Source organism: Choloepus didactylus, chromosome 8 (assembly GCF_015220235.1).
Source record: "Choloepus didactylus isolate mChoDid1 chromosome 8, mChoDid1.pri, whole genome shotgun sequence".
In the NCBI taxonomy this organism is placed as follows: domain Eukaryota; kingdom Metazoa; phylum Chordata; class Mammalia; order Pilosa; family Megalonychidae; genus Choloepus; species Choloepus didactylus.
Window position 1 is genome coordinate 136639288 of NC_051314.1, and position 24820 is coordinate 136664107.

Here is a 24820-nt window from a genome sequence, read left to right on the forward strand (position 1 = left end):
TATAACCAACTTGGTTTGTGCCCTGATGTATTTCTGAAAAACAAAGCCTTTCTCATTTGATAACTAAGAACTTGATTTATTAAAAAAAAATTTTATACTATACAGACAGCACAGCAACAGTCTCTTCTATGCCTGGGTAGCACATAGCTATGCTCCAAGCTATTGCATCTCCCCATCAAGAGAACACAGCCAGGTCACGAAAAGGAGCTGGCAATGCATTGTGGGCAGTTTTGGTGTGGTTATGTTTTCTGTATTAGAATAATCATCTGATTTTACTGTTTACTGTCAGTACAAATTACAGAACCTGAGTTTAAAAATAAATCAGATCAGAATTGGCTGAAATAAGACACAAAGTGCTTACCAACAAACAATAAAATTCCAACTACTTCTTTTCATTGTATTTCGCTGAGAAAACTCCAGAGCTACATGTTATTTGCTGCATATTGAAATGCATTTTGCAGCTGAGAAAAGAAAATGTTTTCCAGAGTTCCATTCAGTCTGGAATCAGCAGCAATTAAATTGTAAAAAGCCTCCAATGTTGAATATTGTAAAATGAGTGTATCCAATGGTTTTTCTCAATGTCATGGTGTTTGTCTCCAGATCCACCAAGCTCTCTATAAAACTTTGGAATTGTGAGCCAAACGATTTCCGTGTACATAATATCTTAATGTATTTTAGTTATTAGCACCATGAAAGTAACCAAGTAGATAGCAGTTATCCAGAATGAGACTGGCTTAGTATACCTTGCAAAACATAAGAGTTGATTCATTATGCTCTTGACCATGAGGGTAGCTTGGAACCTGCTCCCAAGGAAACTTTAGGATTTCAGGTGTGAAGTCAACAGACACTCTTCCCAACAAACTGGTGTGTGGGGGGAAGGTGGGGTTGGGTGGGGGGAGTAAGTACCTTTGAGAACAATGCACCTCACTGGATTTCTTGGGATTCCTGAACATACATCTACACGTGAACTCCCCACAGTGTATTATAGCAGAAAGGCAATAGATAACCTTTGCAGGTGGACAGATGTGGGATCAAACACCTGTTCCATCACTTAGAGGCTGTTAAGTCTTTGGGCAAGATGCTTAACTCTCTCTTCCCTCATCTGTTTAATGGGACACTGACATTTATCTGATTCCTAGGGATGTCACAAGAAATAAAAGAGATAATGTCTTGGTGTACACAAGATACGTAAAGGTACTCTCTTTTCGCTGCCAAAAATTAAAACTGTCAGTGCAGCCCTCATTAATCCATAAAATAAACTCCTTTCCCTTCAACCTTGCTGTCCCCACTGGTCTATATTTACATTTCAGTCTTGCATCTCTGGAAAATAACTCTCGTTAGAAGCTCCCTGATTTTCTGGTTGTTGCCTTCTTTTGAGAGCTACACTTCTCAAAAATGTACTTTATCCTTTTTTAGCTCTTCATCATCAATTCAATTCTCAACCTACCAAACTCTGGTCTCTTCTTCAATTACTACAAAGAAATGCTTTTAAAAGGTCGCCGAGGAGCTCATTCTGAAGTCAGGCAGCCCTTCCTGCCCCACTGGATCTCCGAGTCATCTGACAATGTGTTCACCCCCCAGTCCTGAAATCTGCTTTCCCTTCCTCCGTGATGAGGAATGGAAGTCGGTTCAGAAAATGGTGACTGGATGAGGGCACAGGGGGAAGGAGCAGAGGGATAATCAGAGGGAGGAAGAGAGAAAAAGGATAGTGGTGTAGGTGCTGCTGTGCCTACTTTAGCAAGGAAAGAAACAGTCGCTACGTGGGGGGTGGAATTGCACCCCAGCTTGGATTTGTTCTTGGTCTTGGTCCACATTTTGGTGGGATGGACCCACCATAAACAGGATCTCCTGAAGATGCTACTCCAGCTAAGGTATGGTCCAACTGAATCAGGCTGAGCTTTAGTCTGGATTAACAGAGTCCTTTAAAAACAGAATGAAATCCAGACAAAAAGAGAAAAAAATCACAAGAAGGAGCCAGAAGTCAATGGAACCCAGAGAAGAGAAGATAAGGCCATGTGCTTGGCCATGTGACACAAAAGCCAAGGACCAGAGATTACCACAGCCAGCTCCAAAATGCCACTGTCTTTGGGGAGAAAGTATTATCGTACTGATGCTTCCCTTTGGACTTCTCCCAGCCCATAACTGTGACCCAGTCAATTCCCAGTAAGGCAACCCATTATGTGGTATTTGTTTTAGCAACCAGGAAACTAAGACACATTACAAACTGAAGTCTCTCAATAAATGTTAGTCTCCTCCTGCACCTGCCTTCCCTTTCATGTATACAATTTTAACAAGATTATACAAATCAAATGAGATTTTTTTTTGTTCACTGCATGAAACTAGGCTATTAGCTTATTTCCTTTCATACTCCCTCCCATAAAAACTTCTCACAGAACACCAAAGTAATTTAGATATTTCTTATCCCAACTACATTATCTGATTAAAGTAATAATGATATTGAAAGTGCAAAGAACCACTTCATAGGAGACAATTTCTTTCAGTATCAAAGTTCGAAAAGCATTTCAGAATGCAAATATGGGTCTCTGAGCTTGAGTTAGATTGACTTAATGGGGAGAAGACAGATTCATGCCTTTGAAGGTCAGTAATCTGTTGAATTTTGGAGAGAGGTCTTTATAGGTAGACCTTTATGGACAGACTAGCCCCAGAGAAATTTGATGGAGAATTCTTTCTCAGAAAAAGGATGTGGACCCAAAGAAGCCCTCAATCACATGTTCACACTATGTTTCAACAGGTCTTTCGGTTCCTTCATCTGTCCACACATCATGGTTACAATTAACTTTTACAGAAATCAGGAAGCATCCAAGGACCCAGTGGACCTAAAAGATTTCTTCTTTTCAACTTCAACATCAGATGCAACGAAGCTAATTTTTCAGGAACCATTTTTATTTTTAAAGTAAAATGCTAATGAATTTTTCCTGCTTAATCAGTAATTTCTCTGTAAAAAGGGTCTCCCTAGCGAATGGTATCTTATGTGGAAAATTGCAAGAGAAATAAAACGAGATACAGACTTCAACACACCTGGCACTGGCGATACAATCAGAACCCCAGGAGGCTGCAGAGCAGGCAAGCAGAGTTTTTATTTTTTCATTTTTTTGCAACCAAATTTAAATGAAGAATGTTGATTTTAAGATGTTTCCTTTGGAAAAGGAGAGTTTGGGATTGTTGTAAAAGCATAATGGCAGTTGTACTTTTTTTTTCCCTGAATTATTTCACGTTTACTCTACAAATGATGGGCCTATTAGGACAATGATGTTGTGGCAGCCATTATTTCTTTCACTCTTATCCATGTAAATGCCACCAACAACTTGAAATAAGGGGAAATGTGCTTGCAAGAAGAGAGAGGAGCCAGGAGAGTCTTTTCTTCTCTTTAGTGCATACACCAGTTTTCAAATAAAGCCAGAGAAAGCACAAAGCTGGCTTTGAAAAGGAAACAAGGCAAATGACTCACAAAGTGACTTACCCCTTAAAAGTAGGTATTTTCATTTTGGCTCCCGAAAACAGAAGGCTCCGTGCACGTGCCGAGATCAAGGTAACTGCTGTGCCGAATGTACAACCCAAATGTCATCTCATCCCAACCATCACATCCATCTCCTTTTGTTGTTAGGTGCAAAATTCGAATCATAACAACAACCTGACATATTTATCAAGTCTAGAACATGATTATTTTGGTCAAAATTGACCGCAGTCTGCCCTTTTTTAGATTCTGAGTGTCACACTGACCTCCCCTGGCCTCCCCACGGACCCCGGAGAGCAGGCACTCCTGGTGACACTAGAATGTCCCAGCCTCAGCGGCAAAGTCAGGGAGCCCCACTGAGCTCTGTTTCTAATAGCAGGCTGGTCTCCTCTTGGCTTCCTTCCTTCCCAAAAGGAGGTTACAACTATCAGGAATTTTCCACCTCCCACTAGCAGGCCAACAGGAGACTCCCCTTCGTGACTGTATCCTCATTTATTTGACTCAGCAGAAACCAGAAACTCCTAAAACAGCCCTCCTACCCCAAATCTGTAGGGTCAGTTTTGTGTGTGTGTGTGTGTGTGTGTGTGTGTGTGTTTGACCTTGCTGTCTTCCCTTCTCTCTCCTACATCATCAGTTTTCTTCCTCCTTACTCAATCACTCCCCTTAGCACATGAACTTGCAATATCTCCCACCTTAAAACAAAAGCAAACCTCCTTTCATCCCTTACCTTCCTTCAGCCACCAACTCATTTCTCTGCTCTTTTTATAGTGAAACTCTACACTCATGGCCTCCTCTTTGTCTCCTTCACTCTCCCTTGAGCCCATTACAATGGGGACTTCCAGGTCCAGGACTCCTTGAAACTGGTCTTACCAAGATCACTTGCGCTGCCAACATTGCCAAACCATGGCCAGTTCTCTTCTTATTCCACTCTGTAAGCAAAGGGTGACACTATCTATCCCTCCCTCCTCTTTTTGGCTTTTGCTGCATCTCTCACTGGGCTGTCTTTTCCTTCTCCCCAACTCAAATGAGGTGCACCCCAGGCTCAGTCTTGGAACTTTTATCTTTACTATCTTCATTCACTCCTTCGTGGGTCTGCATTTAAACTCTATCCAGACGTTAGCAAACTCTTTGCAACCAAATTTCTATCTCCATCCCAGGCTTTGTCCTCAACTCCAGATTCATACTTGGATGTATCACAGTCAAAGTTAATCTGTCCAAAATGCAGATTTAACCTGTGCAATGGGTTCCCTCTTCTCTACAACTTTCCTCTGCCGACCGTGAGGCCAAACTTTGGAGGGCTCCTTGAATTCTCTATTACTCGTACAGCCCACATGCAATTCAAGACGAAATCCTCCCTGTCAGCTCCACCTTCAAATGCACCCACACCCAGCGGCTTCTCACAACCTGCCTGCTACCACTGGGTGCAAGCGACAACCTGGGCTACTGTCATTTTTCTGCTTAGGCTTTTGCAGTTGCTTCCAGACTGTTCTCCTGCTTTTACCCCTTATCTTCCTAGGGTTTGTCTCCTCTATATACTAAAGCCAGCACGATCCTTTAAAATTTGACATCAGATAAGGCCGTTCCTCTACTCAAAACTCATCAAAGCTTTCTCCTTCTCATAGAGAACCACCACCAAAGTCCTTATCTTGGCCACTAAGGCCCTACATGAACTGGCTTCACACAACCTCCCTGGCCTCTCTCCCAAGCCCTTGTCCCCTTGCTCACTTAGCTCCAGCCACACGTCCCCAGCATGTCCCTGCATCTCGAGGCCTTTGCTCTGGCTCTTTGGATTGTTCGTAGAGTCTCTCATGGGATATCTTTATGGCCCAACCCTCCCCTCACTCAGGTCTTCACTCACAGAGCCCGTAGCAGAGTGGCCTCCCTCGGACAGCCTCTGTTCCACAGCACCTTTCTCTCATGGTTCTCCAGCGCTTCACTGAGTTGGTTTTTCTTCATAGCACCTACCATCTGACGTATTATTTATTTACTGGCTTATTTGTTCACTGCCTGTCACTTTTAGAACATAGGCCCTACTTTTTTTTTTAAACAGAATTTTATTGAGATATGTTCACATACCCTACAATCATCCCCAGTGTACAATCAATCACAGTACCATCATAAAGTTGTTTATTCATCACCAGAGAAACAATTTTTGAACATTTTCCTTTAAAAATAAAAATGAAGGTAAAAAAGAACACCTAAAGCATTGCATCCTCCCATCCCACCCTATTTTTCATTTAGTTTTTGTTCCCATTTTTCTATTCATCCATCCATACACTGGACAAATGGAGTATGATCCACAAGGTTTTCATAGTCACACCCTCACACCATGTAAGCTACGTAGTTATGCAATCGTCTTCAAGAATCAAGGCTACTGGGTTGCAGTTTGACAGTTTCAGGTATTTCCTTCTAGCTATTCCAATACATTAAAAACTAAAATGGGATATCTATATAGCACATAAGAATGCCCTCCAGAGTGACCTCTCAACTCCAGAGGTTGAAATCTCTCAGTCACTGAAACTTTATTTTGTTTCATTTTGCTTCCCCCTTTTGGTCCAGAAGGTTTTCTCAATCCTACCATGCCGGATCCAGGCTCATCCCTGGAAGTCATGTCCCACATTGCCAGGGACATTTACACCCCTGGGCGTCACCTGCCACATGTATAAGCCCAACTTTTTGCTTGCTGCTTATTCACAGTAGCTAAAACTCTATCTGCCCATAGCAGGTGTTCAACAAATATTGCTTTGAATTTGTTCAATGAATTTCAGTATGGGCACCGAAATTAGATAAATTCTCTATTCAACTAAAAATTAATGACTCATTCACTCCAAGAATTTATTTGATAACATACAACCAATGGAATGGAGGCCCAAGAGATATCCATCGTTACTGGTTTTTGTTGCTGTAGAATTTTATCCTCTGCTATAACAGGAAATTTCAACAAAGGTATCTTGTCTTCTTCATGGGCACATAAAGCCTTAACAAAATAGCATTTTTTTCAGTTTTATTTTTCCAACCTTCCCAGATATTATCCAGTGTCCTAAGAATTCCCACATCACAGAATCTGTTTGTTTGTTGTAGCTTATACCCATCCATGAGCTGGGTACATAAACCTAACAGGAACACATTCTTTCTGGGTTAGCTAATATTCAGCAGCAAACAAAAACACAACAGAGTATCTTTAAGACATATGTCAACGATGTTCTTTGATTGCAATGACTGATTCAGCTGGATGATAGCTACGTGAGATTTTGCCTCTATCCAATATTGATTGAAAAGAGGAAGCCCTTGATACGTGACCAGGTTTCCCATGGCTTCAACACCAGCTTGTCTCAATGATACTGCTTAGATATGGCCACTCTGAAGAATCAAACTATCCTCATCAGCAGTAAATCATCGTTTGTAAACAGTCAAGGCTGCACTGGATTTCTTACTTTCTAGGGGTCCACATTAAGGTTTCCTAGGTTTTAAGGAGAAGTTGTTGAGAACAGCTGGGTGCAAATGTTCAGAGACATAATGAGGAAGAAATTCAAACAAGATAGCACAGAACTCCAACACTGAGAAATAAACACAATTATTTCTAAGTGAAGAAACTGAAGGAAGTAGCTTCACGATCACCCATGTAGTAGAAATGTAAACTATATAACAACAACTAAAGTCAAATTCCAAACTGCCAGGTTACAAGGAACAGTGGCCATTTTCTCTCTTTTGGGGCAAATCTACACTATTTGCCGAAGAGTCTGTGACGGAGGGCAGGAGAGTAGGAGCCCACGGCACTCCATTCGAGGAGACAAATAAGGCTCTGGCCTTGTGTAACACACAGAATTTCTTTGGAACCTCCTGCTCAAACCTATTTCACATACCAGCAAAGCAGAGCAGAGCCAGCCTGGGCCTGGAATCCTTGGTAATGGTCCATCTGCGTAGCCTCTTTCCACTTGAGAAAGATTCCACTTCAATATTTCCATCCTTTGCTGCAATGTCGGAAGTCATACTTCAACTGACTGGTTTATATTTGTCAGACTTCCTGGAATAATCTCAAAGCCAGACATGATTGCTTGATGCCCGCACGACACAGACTTCCTAAATTTCTATCAGTCAGCGAAAATGGGGATGTGATACTGAACCCTGAGCTATATAAGAATCATGAAGAACTCTATGAAAGTAAGACTGGAACTAACACAAAAGGTACATGGGGAAAGGGGTGTCTCTGTAAGAAGGCATTTTTTCCCCATCCTCTTACTGTTAAAGCAACAAATGGCACTGGGTTTCAGATTTAAAAACAACTAGTATTGCTACTACCAGAGACTCCAGATAACAAAGAATTGGGCTATCAGCCTAACAACCAGGCACAGATGTCTGCCTGTGTATTTGTGTTAGGCTTGTCAGATGAGACAGGCCTAGGGGGAGTGGAGAGGATAAGTCCCCTCCTTTCTCTGCAGAGTAGATGGGACCCCTCAGTGAGGCAGGGACCACATCTCTTGCTCGCCATGAGACCCCCCAGCTTCCAGCACAGTACCTGGCAGATGGTTAAGGACTCATTAATTGTTATGGCCTGAATGAATGAATGAATGGACAGATTTTGCTTCATTTACTGCTGTGTTCCCAGTGTTAGAAGTATACCTGAAATGTAGCAGACACTCAATGAATATCTGCTGAATGCTGAATGATTCAATGCCTTGGTTTCTGAAAAACCCTGGATAGGATGAGGAAAGATGGAAAAAAGAGAAATGGACACAACTGGCACCTGGCTGTCCCCACACCGCTTACTTTTCACTTTCTGAGGCCATGGGGCAATTAGACCACAGGAGAAGAGAAGGGAATAAAAGTCTTGTTCAATAAAAGTGAGTGCCCCAGTCTCCTCTATGGCTTTTTTGCACCCTGGTGGCAACGTGTTAACACCCAATTAACTACTCAAACTCTGACATCAGATCAGTACTTATGACTCTTAATTGCTCTGTAGTTCTTTTTAGTGACGTTAAACTAGTTACAACCTGTACTGGTTTGGATATACTATGTCCCCGACAAAAGCCATGATCTTTTAATCCAATCACGTTGGGTAGAAATTTTGCCTTAGAACTGTAAATCTGTAACCTAATAAATCCCCTTTATGAAAGCCAATTCATTTCTGGTATTTTGCATAATGGCAGTATTAGTAAACTGGAACACAACCCATCCCCTTAGATACTGAGGAAGGCTTAATTTCTCATGTCTAACCTTTGCATCCCTTGACAAGGCTAAGGAGGAGTACCAGAGTGACTCTTTTAGATATACCATTGTTCCAGTTTGTTAATGCTGCCATCATGCAAAATACCAGAAACAACTGGCTTTTATAAAGGGGGTTTATTTGGTTACAAATTTACAGTCTGAGGGCCATGAAAATGTCCAAATTAAGGCATCAACATGAGGATACCTTCACCAAAGGAAGGCCAATGGTGTCCTGAAAACCTCTGTTAGGAAGGCATGCGGCTAGCATCTGCTGATCCCAGGCTGTGTTCCAGCTCCTCTCTCAGCTCCCGTGCATCTTTCAAAATGCAGCTCTTGGGGCATTTTGTCCTCTCTTAGCTCCTCGGGGGCAAACTGTGGGCTAGCATCTCCAAAGCGTCAGCAAAAGTCTGTTTTCAGTGGCTGTCTCCAAAATATCTCTCTCAGCTGCAGCACTGAGCTCCTTCTGTCTGAGCTCTTACAGGGCTCCAGCGATACAATTAAAAACCACTGAATGGGTGGGGCCTCACCTCCATGGAAATAATTCAGAGTTATCACCTACAGTTGGGTGGGTCACATCTCCATGGAAACAACCTAATCCAAAGGTTCCAACATCACCAAGACTAAATACATCTGCCCCCACAAGATTGCATTAAAGAACATGGCTTTTTCTGGGGGACATAATCTATCCAAACTGGCACAACCATGTTCATGGATGGATGGACAGATGGATGGATTGATGGGTTAATGGATAGGTGGATGGGTGAATGGGTGGGTGGATTGATGGCTGGGTAGATGGGTGCATGAGTGGATGGCTGGGTGGGTGGATGGATGCAAGTGTATATATCTGTATTTTACCCATCAGGAACAAAGATTTCTGCCTTGGTACAGCAGAAGCTCATTTTAGTCTTGATTTTTTTTTTTTTTTTTTGGTCTATTCCACTATATTTAGATAATCTCATGACTGTAGCTGAAAGCCCCACAGGTCAAATCAGTGTCACTGGCAATCACCACTAAATGGGGCAGAGAATTATACTGCAGGGAAAGAATAAGCTCACAGAAGCCTATCAATTGAGAAGGCTTCCCGAGTGTCTAAGCTTCACGTTGCTTTCTCCCAGGCCTTCTTTTAACTACCAGAAAGAGGAAAAGGGAGTAGGAAATAGGTGCTATATTTTTGCTTTTTAATAGAGAGTGCACAATCTGTCAATTTTTCCTCTACAAAGGTTCATCTCTTAAATTACTGAGCCCAAGCTGCCAAAGAACAGCACAAAAAAGACAGGTCATCTCTACTGCACAGCTAATAACAGCATTCTGGACTGATTACCAGCTTAATACATCTAAAAGTAATGCAAGAAATGTGGAAAAGGACTCAAGATTCCCCACTTGAAATGAAATGCTTCTCTTCTTTACTAAAAACAGAGGTTATGTACTGGCCCAAATTATAAGTCAAATAACTTCCAGGATCAATCGTGGATGCTCCCCAAATCTCCATAAGCCACCCTGGGATTTTATCCTAATATATGGCCTCCACAGCCTTTAGCGTCTCTATGAGGACAGACTCTATCATTCTTCCCACACTGGTGGTTTCGGTCTCTTTTGCCAATAGGTCTTGCCTAGTCTTCCTCTGTTTCATCACGTGTCTTTACGAGAAGCTAAAATATTCATCCCAGGGCACGCTGCTCTGAGTAAACATATTACCTGTTCTACTTCCCTTTTTGCCTTGTACTCATGTTGGCTCACTCACTTCTTCTCTTACATGTGCAGACACAAGAGCACACAACACCAAACTTATTGCACTGTCTATAAAGGTAAATGTCTCAGGCCTGGCAATGTATGGAATTTCACATTAATGACTGAATGTGGTAGATCAAATTATGTGCCCCAACAGAGACATGTTCTTAAGCTTAACCCACATTCCTGTGGATGGGTATGAACTGATTCGTAAGGAGGATCCCCTGGGGATGTACTCTCAGTTAAAGGGTGGACTCATTCGTGAATGGAGTCTTGGAAGATCCTGTTTTGGTGTGGCTCAACTGAATCAGGGCGAGCCTTCATCTGTGTTCCTGGAGTCCTTTATAGGTAGAAGAAATTCAGACACAGACTTTGGAGAAAGCCAAAGAAGGAGGGCAAGGGCACTGCCATGTGATGGGGGACAGTGATGTCAGCCAAGGAATCCCAAGTACTGCAGCCAGCCAGCCCCAGAATGCTACAGATTTTGGAGAAAAAGCAAGGCCTTGCCAATGCTTTTTGAACCTCTAGCTTCCCAAACTGTGACACAACAAATTCTTGTGCTTTAAGCCACCCCATTGTGTGGTATTTGTCACAGCATCCTGGCAAGACTAATAACCTGAGCAAAAATTAGTTGAACACCTTCGTGCAATGCACCAGGAAGAGAACGACAAATGAGACCATCACACAATGCTAATAATCTCAGAGGTGTGTAGGTTGATGGCACAAAACTTCACAATTAACCAAGAGCCCAAAGAGACATGTAGTTTTTGTCACTGTTGGAGACCCTGGATGAGGCATTGTGGCGAGACCTCGGGAGGGGAGGTGAAGGGACAGTGCTGACTGACAATGGCAATGGTAGGTTTGATTTATGGCAAGCATCATCACTTATCTTTTGTACTTCCTGGGTCCCACCTCCATGCCAACTGGGTCCTGCACCCAAGGGGACCTCTATGGGCTTGCTCTGTCCCCACCTCCCAAGATCTGCTTTGTTCTGAGTTCCTTGACTTGATTCTCACCTCTGCTTGGTACCACAGGTTGGTTGGATCACCTGCCTGGTCAGACCCCCTGGCTTGACGCTGGCTCCAGCTTTGCCGCATCCTCTCTGGAATCGAGGCCCATCACAGCTCTCTCGAAACCCCACTCAAGTCTAGTGCCCAGAACGCTCACTTGTCCAGAAAGCGAGGAGACACATACAAATGACGACTTTTGCCGGGAGTTTCCTTCACCTAAGTATATCTCCCTGGCAGAGTCCAGGACCCCGCTTCTCAGACAGCATTTAATTTTCTCAAGGCCACTCTGCATCGATGCCCATGGTTGCTGTCTATTTCTAGCAGGCCAGACAGAGAGAAAACAACGATCAGCTTCCATTTCCTAAAGATACAAAAGTTTTTGATTTCTAATAGCACTGATGGCCAGGAAGAAGCAAACATGCTCTGTCTTTGCTTCAATTACCTCGTCTTTTTAAGTAAAATGAAATCTGAAACCATACGGAGGTTCTAGGCTGATGGAAAAGTATTAGCATAAATATTAGCCTGGTGGAACGTACGTGTTTCTTGCACTCCCAGATCTGAAGCACTTGCTTTTTTAATGTTTTTTTTTTTGTTTTTCTCCCTGTCTCATGCATTTTCTGAACATCAGCGAAAAAATTAGTTTTGTCATCAGAAAACTGCTCTGACCTGGCTGTTAGATTTGACAGCTGGCTCCTCTTGGATTATTTAACAAGGATAACTACCTTGGACTTAAAAAAAAAATCGTTTAGTAAAGTAAAATAGCTGACCCCCTCCTAATGAGAGGCCGAACCTAAAAGCTACCTTTTTTGTTAACAGAACTGGCGGATAACTGAAAGCCTCATTTTAACAACTGGAAAACGTAACGTGAAACAGCCTTGAGAGCAGCTCTGACAAAACCCATTTTTAGCAGCTGTCTTGATCTTTCCTATTACTCCCCCCAAAACAGGCACAAATACAGGCAGATATCAGCCCCAGAGCAAAAACCCATCCACAGGTGGAAAGCTACAGTGGACTGAAAAAGTCAATTCTTGGTGTAGGAGGCTTAGTTTATACTGATAGAAATTCTTCAGTGTAATCCTGCCTTGATTTCTTTTTTGATCAAATTTAACATCTGCAGGGAACTATGGTTTGGGCCAATTCAAACAGCAAGAGGGAACCAGCTGTCTGATCACCTAGCCAAATTGCTGAAGCTGTTCAGAAAGCCACATCCCTCCCTCTCTATCACTATTATTCTTTAGCACAGATTTTTTCATCTATGGACTCCACCTTCCACTAGGGCAGAGCAAGGCCCACACTGACAGGTTTCAGGATGTAACACCAAACTTCATTAAGACAAGCCATTTAAGATGAGAGTAGCTTCAAATTGCTGCCAAGTGAGACACACATGAAGGATCCAGTACAAAATCTAGACCCATGGCGGACTCCCAACATCCATTTGTGCCCTTCCCAGTTCCTCTTTTGCCGTCACTCCATCTGAAGCGCCGTAAGCGCTCCTTTCCCGCTTTTTTTCTTTTCATGCCTTGGCACCAGGGAAGGTCTGGCCTGCAGCCTCCTAAAGCTTCTCCCTCTACCTGGAGCAGGCTGCCCGTTTCACCTTGCCCACAGACCATGGGTGACTTCCATGTGATCTCCCAACTTCCGGACAATCCTGCACAGCACCTGTCAGGACTGCTCTGCCTTTAACTTTCTACTTCTTCGCTTTCCTGTTTGCCTGGACACATTTTAAACATTATATATACTTAACGCTTGATACATATTTATTAAATGCGCTCCAAAAAACATCCACAACAGTAGCCAGCTCAATTTCTTGCAGTTTTTCTTCTAAACTGTCACCCCAAATTTTTCTCTAAAAGAGAATTTTTCCCTCTACATCTATAAAAGCCTCTAACTTCTAATATCACTGATGCCTTGGATAAGCAAACACATTCTGGCTTTGCTTCAATTGTCTCGTTCTCTTTATGTGGAATGGAGTTCGCTACCAAGCAGGGGTTCTGGTGTTGGGGAGATGGCATTAGCAGAACATCTCTCTGATGATTCCCCATTACCCAGAACACAGAACCCAAATTCTTTAGGGTACTCAGGAAGGCCTTTCGCCAGCAGCCCCCCATCTTGGTGGTTCTGCCTCACCCGGCAGAAATCAAGCAAGTCAGATTTCTCTGTTTCTTTTGAAAAAATCATATACCCTTTTATAGCTATTAATGTCCCCCAGCCTAAGTACCCATGTTCCAGCCATATCTGGCCACTTTCCTTTCCCGAATACACCTGAACTTCTACCCGTGTGGCCTCACCCATGCTGTGCATTTGAAATGCTGCTCGCTTTGTCTAAATCAGACCAAATGTCACTTCCCATATACCTGTCACTCCCTGCTCTCTGCTCCCAGGGCCCTTCACTCCTGTCCCTCTTGAGTTCTGCACATCTACGTTTGGACGATGTTTCCTCTACAACAAGAATGCACAACTCCATCAGGCAGAGGGCACAGTGTTTGCATTTTTTGACCCTGTGCTTCACTCACCCGGCTCCTAGAAGCTCCCTAACAAATACATGTTCAGTGGATAACTGGATTGTTGTGCCCAAGGAATTAGAAACACATTCATCATGGTACAGGAGCAATAAAGAAGACATATCTGGTGTCCTCTTTCTTAAGAGAAAGCACTGATGTGTGTAGAAAAAGCAGAGATGGAGTTCTAAGAATTGTCCCAAACTCACACTCTGTCTCCAAGCACTGTCTGAGGCTAAGCTATAAAAATGCAGAGAGAGAAAAACCTCCATCAACAGAATCAGGACCCACCTCTTTTTTGTGCAGGTCATCTCCTAATGGCAGGGAGAGAAATGGAAAATAATGCCAGGGTTATAGGCTGTTTAGGATGCAGCCCACAACAACGCACTTCAGGAACAGGCCTGGATCCATGGAAACATTTACTATGCGCCTTCCCTCATCCGGGGGGGGGATAGAAAAAATAGGAGATACCACTCCCAAGTTTCAGAAACCCTGTGACCCAGCTGCCGTGTGCCTATTCCTAACAATACTCTATGTGGCCTCCTGAAGTCCTTTTCAGCCTTCTAGGCTCATTTCTAACACCACGTCTACTGAGAAACCTTGCTTGACTCTTCAACCCTTCGCCCTCACTCGATCACAATTAATCATCCTCCAACGTCCCACAGCACTTCATGAAAATCCAGTGTCATCTTTTCTCCTGACTCAAGGGGCAGAAGGTATGACCCTCCCTCTCCACTGGGAGTTTTTCAAGGACACCAATGTCCCCTTTCCCATCACAAGCTTGTAGCCCAGAGGACTGAGAGAAACAAGGGCACCTGATAAGTATTAATTGATTGGATCAAACTTCTAATGTCTCCTTTAGAAACTGGCAGTGCCCATGACTTAAATATCCTTTGGCGGCACCTGTGAAAGTAAACCGATGGTGATTATGGAAGTGCTTTACCTCCTTCAGAACCAGCACACATTTCCCTGGTCCCACCGACTGAGGTAGCTCTGCGATTCTTCCTTTGTTTAGGTAAGGGCCTGAGAAACACCTGTGGTTGATGAAAAGCTGAGGGCAACAGTACTTCCCGTTGACGGTACCTGCAGGGGAAGATCAACACAGCTGATGCTGGAGGATCACAAAATCACAACTCCCCTAACTTAGGGACCAGCAGGAAACTTGGCTAATCCACCTGGCTGGCAAAACTGCCTGAAGAGGCTATCAAACACCTTGATTGACAGGATGCCCGGAGTTTAAAAAAAAAAAAAACGAATGGGACTCAAAAGAGCTGGTAATGACCCTGAGGTTCATGCTCAGAACTCTAATTAGGGGGCCTTGTTTGAGTTCCAAATCATGAGAGACCAAAGGAGAAAAAACAGGCGCTGCTTCCTTTGAGAAAAGGTGCATCTTGTCTTAACATCAGGACATTTTATATCCATAATAATATCTTGGAAAGTCTGGTTATTTTTCCCACCATATAAATAAGTTTTTCCATTTGCTATGCAGCATTCATGACCCAAAACAACAAGATGGAAACAACAATCTGGTATCATACCCAGCCCACAAGACAAAACACCAACGCTGCCTACACAGCTAAGTCCCACCTCACTCCCATCCCAGGTATCTCCCCCCAAGAACTCCTCTACCTTCTCTCTCAGAGCCAACCACTTCCCTGGATTGGGTGTTGATCATCCCCATGCAAGTCTATAAACTTTACCCCATACATATGTATGTGGGTATCCATAACTGTATGTAATTTTACTCTGGGTATTTTAATAAAATGTTCTATAAATGGCACCTCTGCAAATTTTGATTTCCCTGTTTGCTCAATGTTTGATACAACCATGTTGGCAAATGTCCATCCAGAACATGCATTCATTTTTCACTTTTTTATATCATTCCACTGTGTAACTATATCACAATTTAGTTATGTGTTTTCCTATTGGTGGAAATTTAATCGTTTCCACTTTTTTACGATTACAAACAAGTGTCAGTGAACACCGCTGTAAAAGTCTACTTCTGCATATGGATGTGAGGGTCTTGAAGGTATAAAACGCACAGTAGGACAGCTTGGTTAGAGGGTCTGTCCAAATCCAGCTCTATGGATACAGCCAGACTGATCTCCAAGGTGACCGTCCCAGCATATGTGCCCATCAGAATTGTACACGAGTTCCCAGTGCCCCACATCCACCCAACACTAACTACTGTCCATCTTCATTTTGCCAATCCGATGGATGCAACAGGTACCTCCTAGTGGTCTAAATTTGGATTTTCCTGGTTTGTCTTTCAATTTAGAGAGTGAACAGGCAAAGTTTTTGGTTTTGCTGTGCCCCAAGCTACCATGGGGGTGTGGGGTGGGGAGAGGTTTCACTTTTGGCTAAGGGGCTCACCCTAACCTCACACCCCCCTCAACTGCAGCCCCAGGCTAAGTTCCCCTAAAGGAAGCATTTCTATTTATGTACTGCTGTGAATTAGGAATGGTAATTTATCAGTCTAGGAATGCTGGCTCTCACGAGGACTTCGACTAAGAACCAACAGGTAAGAAGGAGGCAAAAATGTTTTTTTTCATCCGACAGAAAACAAAAGGGATAAAAATAACAATGGCAGACTATGAAAAAGTAGCTGACATGGTACTTTTAAAACCACTCTTGAGTTTGAATTCTACACACCAGGCAAAAAAAATTAAGTCCATAGCTGCATTTACACGGAAATTTTGGGGGAGGATTAACCTGCCCAGACATTTAGAAAAAAAACCATTTTAGTAAGTCGACTAATACAATTGCTTTCTCTGCTGCAAAGATAACTTCAACTAATATGATTCATCTACTGCCTTACAGGTTTTAATCTTGGAATTCAAAGCAGATTCATTTTGGTTAGAATGTTGAATTCTTAATTAAATATGACTTAATGCACAAACATGTCTATTATCAGATTTGATGGTCAAAGGGAAACTCACAGTAACCAAGGTTATTGTGTGATATAAGATGTGACACATGCAAAACCATATATAGTTCACAACCAGCTGCTCAAACACAGAAGGTTTTAAGGGAACAATTCAAAAGCCAGCAGGGATGTACATATTATTCACTAGGGTTAAAAACGTAAATAAAACTGGAATAAAATGTTAAAAAAGGAATGCCTAATAATGTATATTTTTGACTCCTTCCTTTTCCACATGGTTGTCTATGGCACACAGAACCCGAATTTGGCTTATAATTCCCAAGGAGCCCAGGGACCCTATTTATGTAGATTTTTCAGTGCTGATCTACAGCTACTGACAGAGAAGCTATAAAAAAGAGGCACACAGAATTTAACTCTGAAATTAAAAATGATTACAAGATAGGTATCTTTTAATAAGCAGCAACAGAGAAAAAGAGAATAGGCTGAAAGTTCAGGTACACCCATATTCGCCTAAAAATACATGCACATTCCTACTCCTAACAATGAAATGGAAAGGAACATGGAACATTAAATGGGACTAACTTACTTGTATTGTCCGGGTGAGGGAATGAACAAAGGTCATGAGGTATTTTCTCAACAGGCACTGAGGACGTTAATCTGTTGATAAAAAAATAAATAAAACTCCATCACGGGTCACAGACTTTAGAAGGAACTCGTACTGGCCAACATCTTTTCGTAACTCAAAGCAACTACTGCAGAAATCTGAGAGTAAGACAGGATGTGTGTGTGCATCTAGGATCAATGCCAATAAGAACAAGTAAGATCATTTCGGAAAAACTCTTCTCAAATTCTTCTGAAGACCCTCACAAGCTTATGGGGCATCTGCCCTCAAGGAGTCATCGTTGGTCGGTGAGGTTCTTCTCTAGGTCACTGATGGGCTTCTCCCTTGCTATAAAACTGTAAGAGCGTCCCTAGTTATAATTTAGAAATGAAGAAACATGAACTTGTTTTTGAATAAAGTGGCACCTCTCATCCTCAGTGTCTAACTGAAAACCACTCTCGGCTAACCTGTATTTCTGGTGTCTGTGGTTTGGTGGGTCCTGACCACACTGAAGAGACCTTATAGGAAGGCCTATAAGCTGGTGACTCTTAAATGCGAACGAGGATTATTCTAGGACAGAGCGCTGCATAATGACTTGGTAAAAAGGTGCTGAATAAACACAGAAAAAAAGAGGAGACTTGAGTGGGGGGCAGTGAGGTGGGCTTCACAGTGGCTTTCACATGTTGGCCACACTGAAACTACTCAGCTGAAAAACTATGGAAACTCAAATACCATTACATGGTATTTTATGGGGTTTCATTCATGGCAGTGGTTCTCAAAGTGGGGTCTCCAAACCAGCAGCATCAGCGCTGGCTAGGAACTTGTCAGAAATGCAAATTCTGGGTCCCCACCACAGATCTTCTGAATCAGAGATTTCGGGAACAGATCCCAGCAATCACCTTGGAGTCTCGTGTTTCAGCAAGTCTTCAAGATGACTGACAACTACCCTGATCCAGGAATTGCAAATTTAGGAGGTGTGGATTCAAACTTGGATTCAACCATGGGTCTATAATTATTCAATTTCTCTACTTCCATGGTATCCAGATAAAATGAAGCCAAGTTATTAACCTGATGTACTGGCTAATGAATGTATAAAAAATACCCACATTGTTAATCTCAATAAATTCCCATTAAATTAAATTCTCAATAACAGTGTAATTATTATTCAGTCACAATGATTTAAATTGAAAATATGGTGCCAGAGACAATGCTGTTTTCAATTCCTTTTCCATCTGTATACTTTTTTCACCTAAGAATACAGACTCACTTGTCATAGGATGTCTATTTTTGTGTATTTTAAAATATTTTTCAATATACAAAAATGTTACCAACTGTTACAACTTTTCAAAAACATGTTGCCTGCAGGTAGACCCTCTTCCCTAACATCCTCTGCAGTAGGTTGAATTCTGTACCCCATTAAAAAAACATGCTCTTCATCTTTATCCATTCCTGTGGGTGTGGAAATCCACTGTAAATAGGAACCCTTGAAGATGTTATTTTTACTTGAGGTGTGGCCAAACTGAATGAGGGTGGGATTTCAGTCGGGCCACATCTTAACTATCTTAACTAAACTTAACGAATACTGGCAGCTTTTTGATGAGAAAGCCACATGGAAGAGCAGAAGCCAGAAGTCAACAGAACCCGGAAGAAAAAAGAGAGGCCATCATCATGCGATGGGAAGCCCAAGACACCCAAAGGGTGCCAGGCCTCCAGAAGGCAACCGACCCAGGAGGGAGCAGGCCTTCCAGCCTCCGAATTTGTGAGCAAATAAATTCCTATTGTTAGGCCAATCCATTATGTGGTGCCTGTTACAGCAGCTGAGAACTAGGACTACCCTCTTTCCTCATAAAGTTAGGATAGAAATGTGGGGGGACCTATGTCCATTTAACAATTTAGGGTCCACAATGTTATTCACATGGAATTTAAGTTAATCTTTCAAAAAAACAAAAACAAAAACAAGCAACAAGAAAAACAAAAGAACAAAAGAAACACCCCGGGAAACAGGCAATTTAGAAGTGAAGGCATGAAGACGTAGAGCACCAGAGCAGCTTTGTTTGAGTTCCCCCAGCTGAGAAGGCATCTTTGGGGATGAGACAGTTTCCCAGGCCTGGCTGTGACTGCAGAGGTTGGGAAGTGACAGCATGCTGGGGGGTGGCCTCTGGGGGCACTAAGAAACACGACCACAGGGAGCCATTCCCACCCATGGCATGTCTGGGATGTTCTGCAGGTGCACTAAGGTGGAAACATGACAAGAAGTTACAATCCAGAGTGCAAGCTCCTTGCGAGCAGGCAGGGCCTCCTGTACATACCAGGTGCACAATAAGGAAGGGTAGCTAAATTCTACTGTCTTCTTTACTACTGTGCTGTTTGTTAACTAGTTATTTAGTAACTGAAGCAGCCGTGCTTCTCATCCTCTAGGAAGACACTCAATAGTTTTTCATATAGTTTGTGAAAGAAAAAACTTACTGTTTTTCTGGTTGCACAACTGCAATCTTTCTCTTCTTTTGGGCTGTAAAACAGGCAAAAAGGGAAAAAAAGAAAACCAGCTTTGTTACCTAGTTAGTGATTTGGTCAAATGACTTTTTTTAACATTTTTTTTTTATTAGAGAAATTGATGGTTTAAAGAAAACTCATGCAGAAAACAGTTCCCATATGCCCTCCCCCATTATTAACACTTTGCATTAGTGCACAATTGATGAAACAATATTACTATAATTATACTAACTATAATCTATAATTTACATTGGGTTCATTGATTGTGTTGTACAGTCCTATGGTTTTTCTAAAAATTTTTATTCTAGTGCCATACATACAACCTAAAACTTCCCTGTTGACCACATTCAAATATAGAATTCAGTGCTGTTAATTATATATACAATGTTGCACTACCATCACCACTATCCATTCCCCAAACTTTCCCATCATCCCAAACAGAAACTCAGTACCTACTAAGCTTTAGTGTAAATGTCAGTTTTCAAGTAATAACTGAAATAGTGAAAAGCAACTTCACTCATGCCACAGTATTATATTAATTTCTTCTAGCATAACATAGGCTTTGCCTCATCAGAAATGAGGTCTAAATAGAACTTAGTACATTTAATCTTATCACCACACTGCTTATTTTATTTTAAAATGTGCCTTTAATAAGAAAGATAATGAGCACAAATCTCTAACCTGGCATAAACACACATGGGAAGATAAATTGTTGTAAGCATGATTACCCAGCAGGGTTCCCCCCCCAAAAGAAATTGCAATAAGTTGTTACTATAACAGTACACTCCAAAATTAGGATTAGAAGCATGTTTTAAAACGAAAACACTTTATTATGTAAGGAGGATTGAGTCCTAATGAATATGTCTATCAAATATTGACATAAACCAGCAAATAATAACTTTTGGATAAGAAAATTTTCAGTTTATATTTATAATAGATTAGAATCACTGTAACAGAAATAAACCAGAGCTTCTGGCATCCATTGATTTTGGCACAGATAATCCTGCATCTTCCAACATAAGCATAAATTAACTCTAACAGAACTTCTAAGCCTGTTTAGAGTTTGGCAGGTATAATAAGCCTCTTTAAAGCAAAAAGAATATTTGTAGAAGACAGGAAAATAAGAATAAATAAAACACTAGCCACTCCTGACTTTATTTAGTATTCGATTCTTGTGATCACTACAGTGAAGTATAAGTCTGATGATCTCTAAAACACGAGTTAACAGGGGTGGGGATGTGTGAACCGGAGGACATCCTGGCAGACGCCATCCACAGCAGACCTGGATACAACTGTATTAGCCTTAGCCCATATGTGACTTTGCTCCAGACAACCTCAAACACTTGTAGCCTCTCAAATCCACGTGAAACAGGGGCAAGATGATAAAGAACATGAAATCCTGAGCAGGGGACAACTAAGATACAGGGGATTGGGCCCCAAACCCCTGACAACCTAGGGAAGGCCAGACTATCAGCCACGTTAGTTGAGTGAGTTAAGAATTGGCATCATTTTAAGTGAAAAATGAATAAATAAATAATCACTGACAATGAAATAATTATTCTACGCCGGAAAATTTCCTATACTTCTCTTACTGAACACTGAACAGGAAGACTCTTAAGTGTCCTTCAAAATCTATCTACAGCAGGGACCGTGAGGCCACCTATGAGATGGAATGTTCCTTATACTAATGCCCTGAGAATTTACATAATTGTACATTCGGTAAGATGCTAGAAAGAAGCAAAGCTATCATATAAACTAGGAAAAGAAAATATTAGAAATACAATAATCTATTTCACAAAAATTGAAACCCCTTATCTTTAATTACTCACAGTTTTAAATAATACTTGCAATACACATTAGGGTGGAAATAATAAACTGCAAGATTGATTAGGTTTCAAGCTATTTCATGATCATGATTCCCAATACCCTATATTTAAAGCATATTCTTGCATTACTTAAATATATCTGTATGTGCACCTATGTTTATTGTTGGGTTGTTTAACTGCTAATATTGCATTTATTTGATACTTTTGTGATCTAAGTGTAGAACATAATGCACTTTTTAAAGTGTAGACAAAATCTTACCAGTTAGCGGGTATATATACATATACACAGGTATGTCAGTAAATTATTAAGACCAATTATTATTTCTTTGGGAGAAACCTCTTAAAAATTAGTTTTTCCTCAAAAATGGTAATATAAAAATATAGGATTTAACTTGTCATCTTTCAAATCAAAATAATTGACTGTATATGAAAACCAAGAGTACAGATTTCAGACATTTTATCTCTACCTGGGACTTCCAGTTGTCTCATCACTGTGCCTTAGTTTGTCAACCTACAAAATGCTTCCAAATCTTCATCTCATGCAAACTTTAAAGGATAAATGGAATAACAAAAATATTGGTGTTCCTTGGAAAATCTAATACCTTTTTTCTTTTTTTTTTTTCCCACAACATGGCTATACTTCCTTCACCAAACTGTCTATTCATTCAACAACATCCCAGATGTTAGCCCTTCCTGCCACCCCAACTTGGCAATACTTACAAACTGTTTTGTGTGGTGCAGTCAAGGGATAAGAGTTTGCTTCACACCAGCCCACTGGGAAGATATCCATAGATTCAACATCGACAATGAATTCAGGAATGGGAGTCTGCAGACCTGCATTGGAAAAAGTCAAGACAATAGGTACGAGCAGATCTCACGGACAAAGAAACAGAAAAAAATAACCAACAATAGGGCACCCCTGAAACTGAGCAAACCATTCCCTTGTTGGAAGATGCTACTTTAAGAGAGGCTAATTGTCTTGTGACAGATACAACTGCTTCCACACTAAAACTGCAAGAGTACAAGGTGGTACAGATGAAACTGGGGGGTTGGGAAAGAGAGCTGTACTTCCCACAGAAAATGCAAGGAGGAGGAAGGGATTTAGGGACGGCTGGCATCTGAGTCAAGTATGTTGTCAGAGGGAACAGTATCTTCCTTTCCTAAGAAGAGCTTTGAAATGAAGTAAATGGGGCAAGCTTGGGTTGGAGGCCACAGGGCACACATTCAGGCCATCAGAACAAACTTCAACTTAACACCAAGCAGGGTCAACATTCAACTAAAGACAGTTACGTGTAAAAGTTAAAGGAATCAGTAAAACTCTACAACACCAACCCTGAGCAATAAACTTATTAACTTGTCAGTTTGACTGAAGTCACGTATTTTGAACTCAGTTTGTGGCCTGCAGACTTTTGCCACATCACCCAAAAGTTGATTGTGTAGAAATGTCTTTTTTAGTGGAGATATGTCTAACTCACATCCTGTTTCACAGTCACAATAACGTCTGGATATAAACCAGCCTAACAGTCAAGAGAGTCTGAAAAAGAGAAGACATCTGGATATAACATATTAGCAAGAGTTTCAAGGAGTTCCAGCTACTGAGAAAATAAATTTGGAAGCCAATAAACCAGTTAATAGAAGAAAATTCTACACTGAATCAATAGCTGTTAGAAAAAGACTTTGAGGAAAGACACTCTTGAACCAAGAATCAAAAGATAAGAGCTCTATTAATAGATAGTGACTCACTGGCTCAGACCACTTAATCTTGTTTCTCTTTGGTTTCCCACTGGAAATCAAGATGAAAACAGCACAGTAGAACACCATTACACACACACGTTATCAAACAACATCGGATGAACATTGAATTATATTATCTCCAAAACATAACATCATGTCAGATGCAAAACAGTTCTCTCTCTGATGTCAGGTCCACTGGCTTCCAACCTCTGACCTTCTCATCATAAAGCAGATATTGTGAAAACTGAGTAAATTTTGATAAATGTAGGCTCTTAATTTAGTGTTAAACCAATATACTGGTGAATAAAAGTACCCAGAACATTCTGATACAGGTCCTAATGCATATATTTATCATCACCATTACTTACTTTGAACTTTTGATTTGGTTTCAAGAAAGGAATTATTAATGATTATCAACCTGAACTCTATGCTGAATTCTCCTATAATTTGAAGGATATATAAGCTAAAGGAAGGCAAGCAGGCTTTTAGAGATTATTTTTCAATAAAATTGAATGACTAGAAATATAATTTCTATTTATAATAGTATAAAACTCAACCAATATTTAACTAGTTGCCCCAAAAATAATCAAATAAACATGGAAGAATATATTCGAGACAGGCAAAAGGTAAAGAAACCCCCCAAAGAGCTTCAAATGTGCAAGGGGCTCCCTCTGTCCTCAAGAGCACACATTTCTCCAGAGGGTCCAATAAACGGGACCCCTTGAGCAGCTAGCTCCCTGACACATAAGGTCATTTTCTCATTGCCAGACTCACAAAGAGAGTAGCGTTTGTTTCCTAGCTACTAACAAGTTAAATTCAACTACTAGATACATTTGTATTTCCAGATTTAATTTAGGTTATGGATCAGATTTTCAAAGAAGCATAATGTGAACTTTATAGCTTATTCCTTTCTAAATTATGATTTTCATCTTCTAATGTTCGGCTGGTTCAAACATGGTCTCAGATTCATGCTTTAATTTACACATTTACCTAACAACGTATATAATAATAGATTGCTAGGTCTGTTTTTAGGATTCTTTAAGATTCTTTGATCATGCTATCCATACAATTAAACAAATATTTATGAGCTAATATGTATCAACCACTTTGTCCTTAAGAAAGTGGACTTCCTTCCATCCTAAATGTAGCCCATTAAAGCATCTAGTCAATATGAACTGAAGGAAAAGTGATTATTTATCACTCAGGAGGGTTTTCCTGACTCTGAAACCTTTCAAATCCCATTCTGAAGGATGGGTACCAAATCTATTTCCTTTCTTCAACCTTATGAATCTTCTTACATTTGGTTGAACTCAGAGAATAATCTTGTAAAACATAACCCACTATTTTCCCAGATTAGAGACCCAGC

At 41.2% G+C, this 24820-nt stretch overlaps 1 protein-coding gene across 7 annotated transcripts in view; it reads right to left on the reverse strand.

Moving 5' to 3' along the window:
• The window catches only part of SFMBT2 (Scm like with four mbt domains 2), a 271301-nt gene that overhangs the window by 37186 nt on the left and 209295 nt on the right, over positions 1-24820 (reverse strand). For all 7 annotated transcript variants that reach the window (XM_037845421.1, XM_037845416.1, XM_037845418.1 and 4 more), the window contains 4 exons: positions 22441-22554; positions 19868-19910; positions 17387-17457; positions 14860-14999 (listed from right to left, as the gene is read on the reverse strand). In XM_037845421.1, the coding sequence (XP_037701349.1) occupies positions 14860-14999; positions 17387-17457; positions 19868-19910; positions 22441-22554 (368 nt within the window). The remainder of the gene's footprint in view (positions 1-14859; positions 15000-17386; positions 17458-19867; positions 19911-22440; positions 22555-24820) is intronic.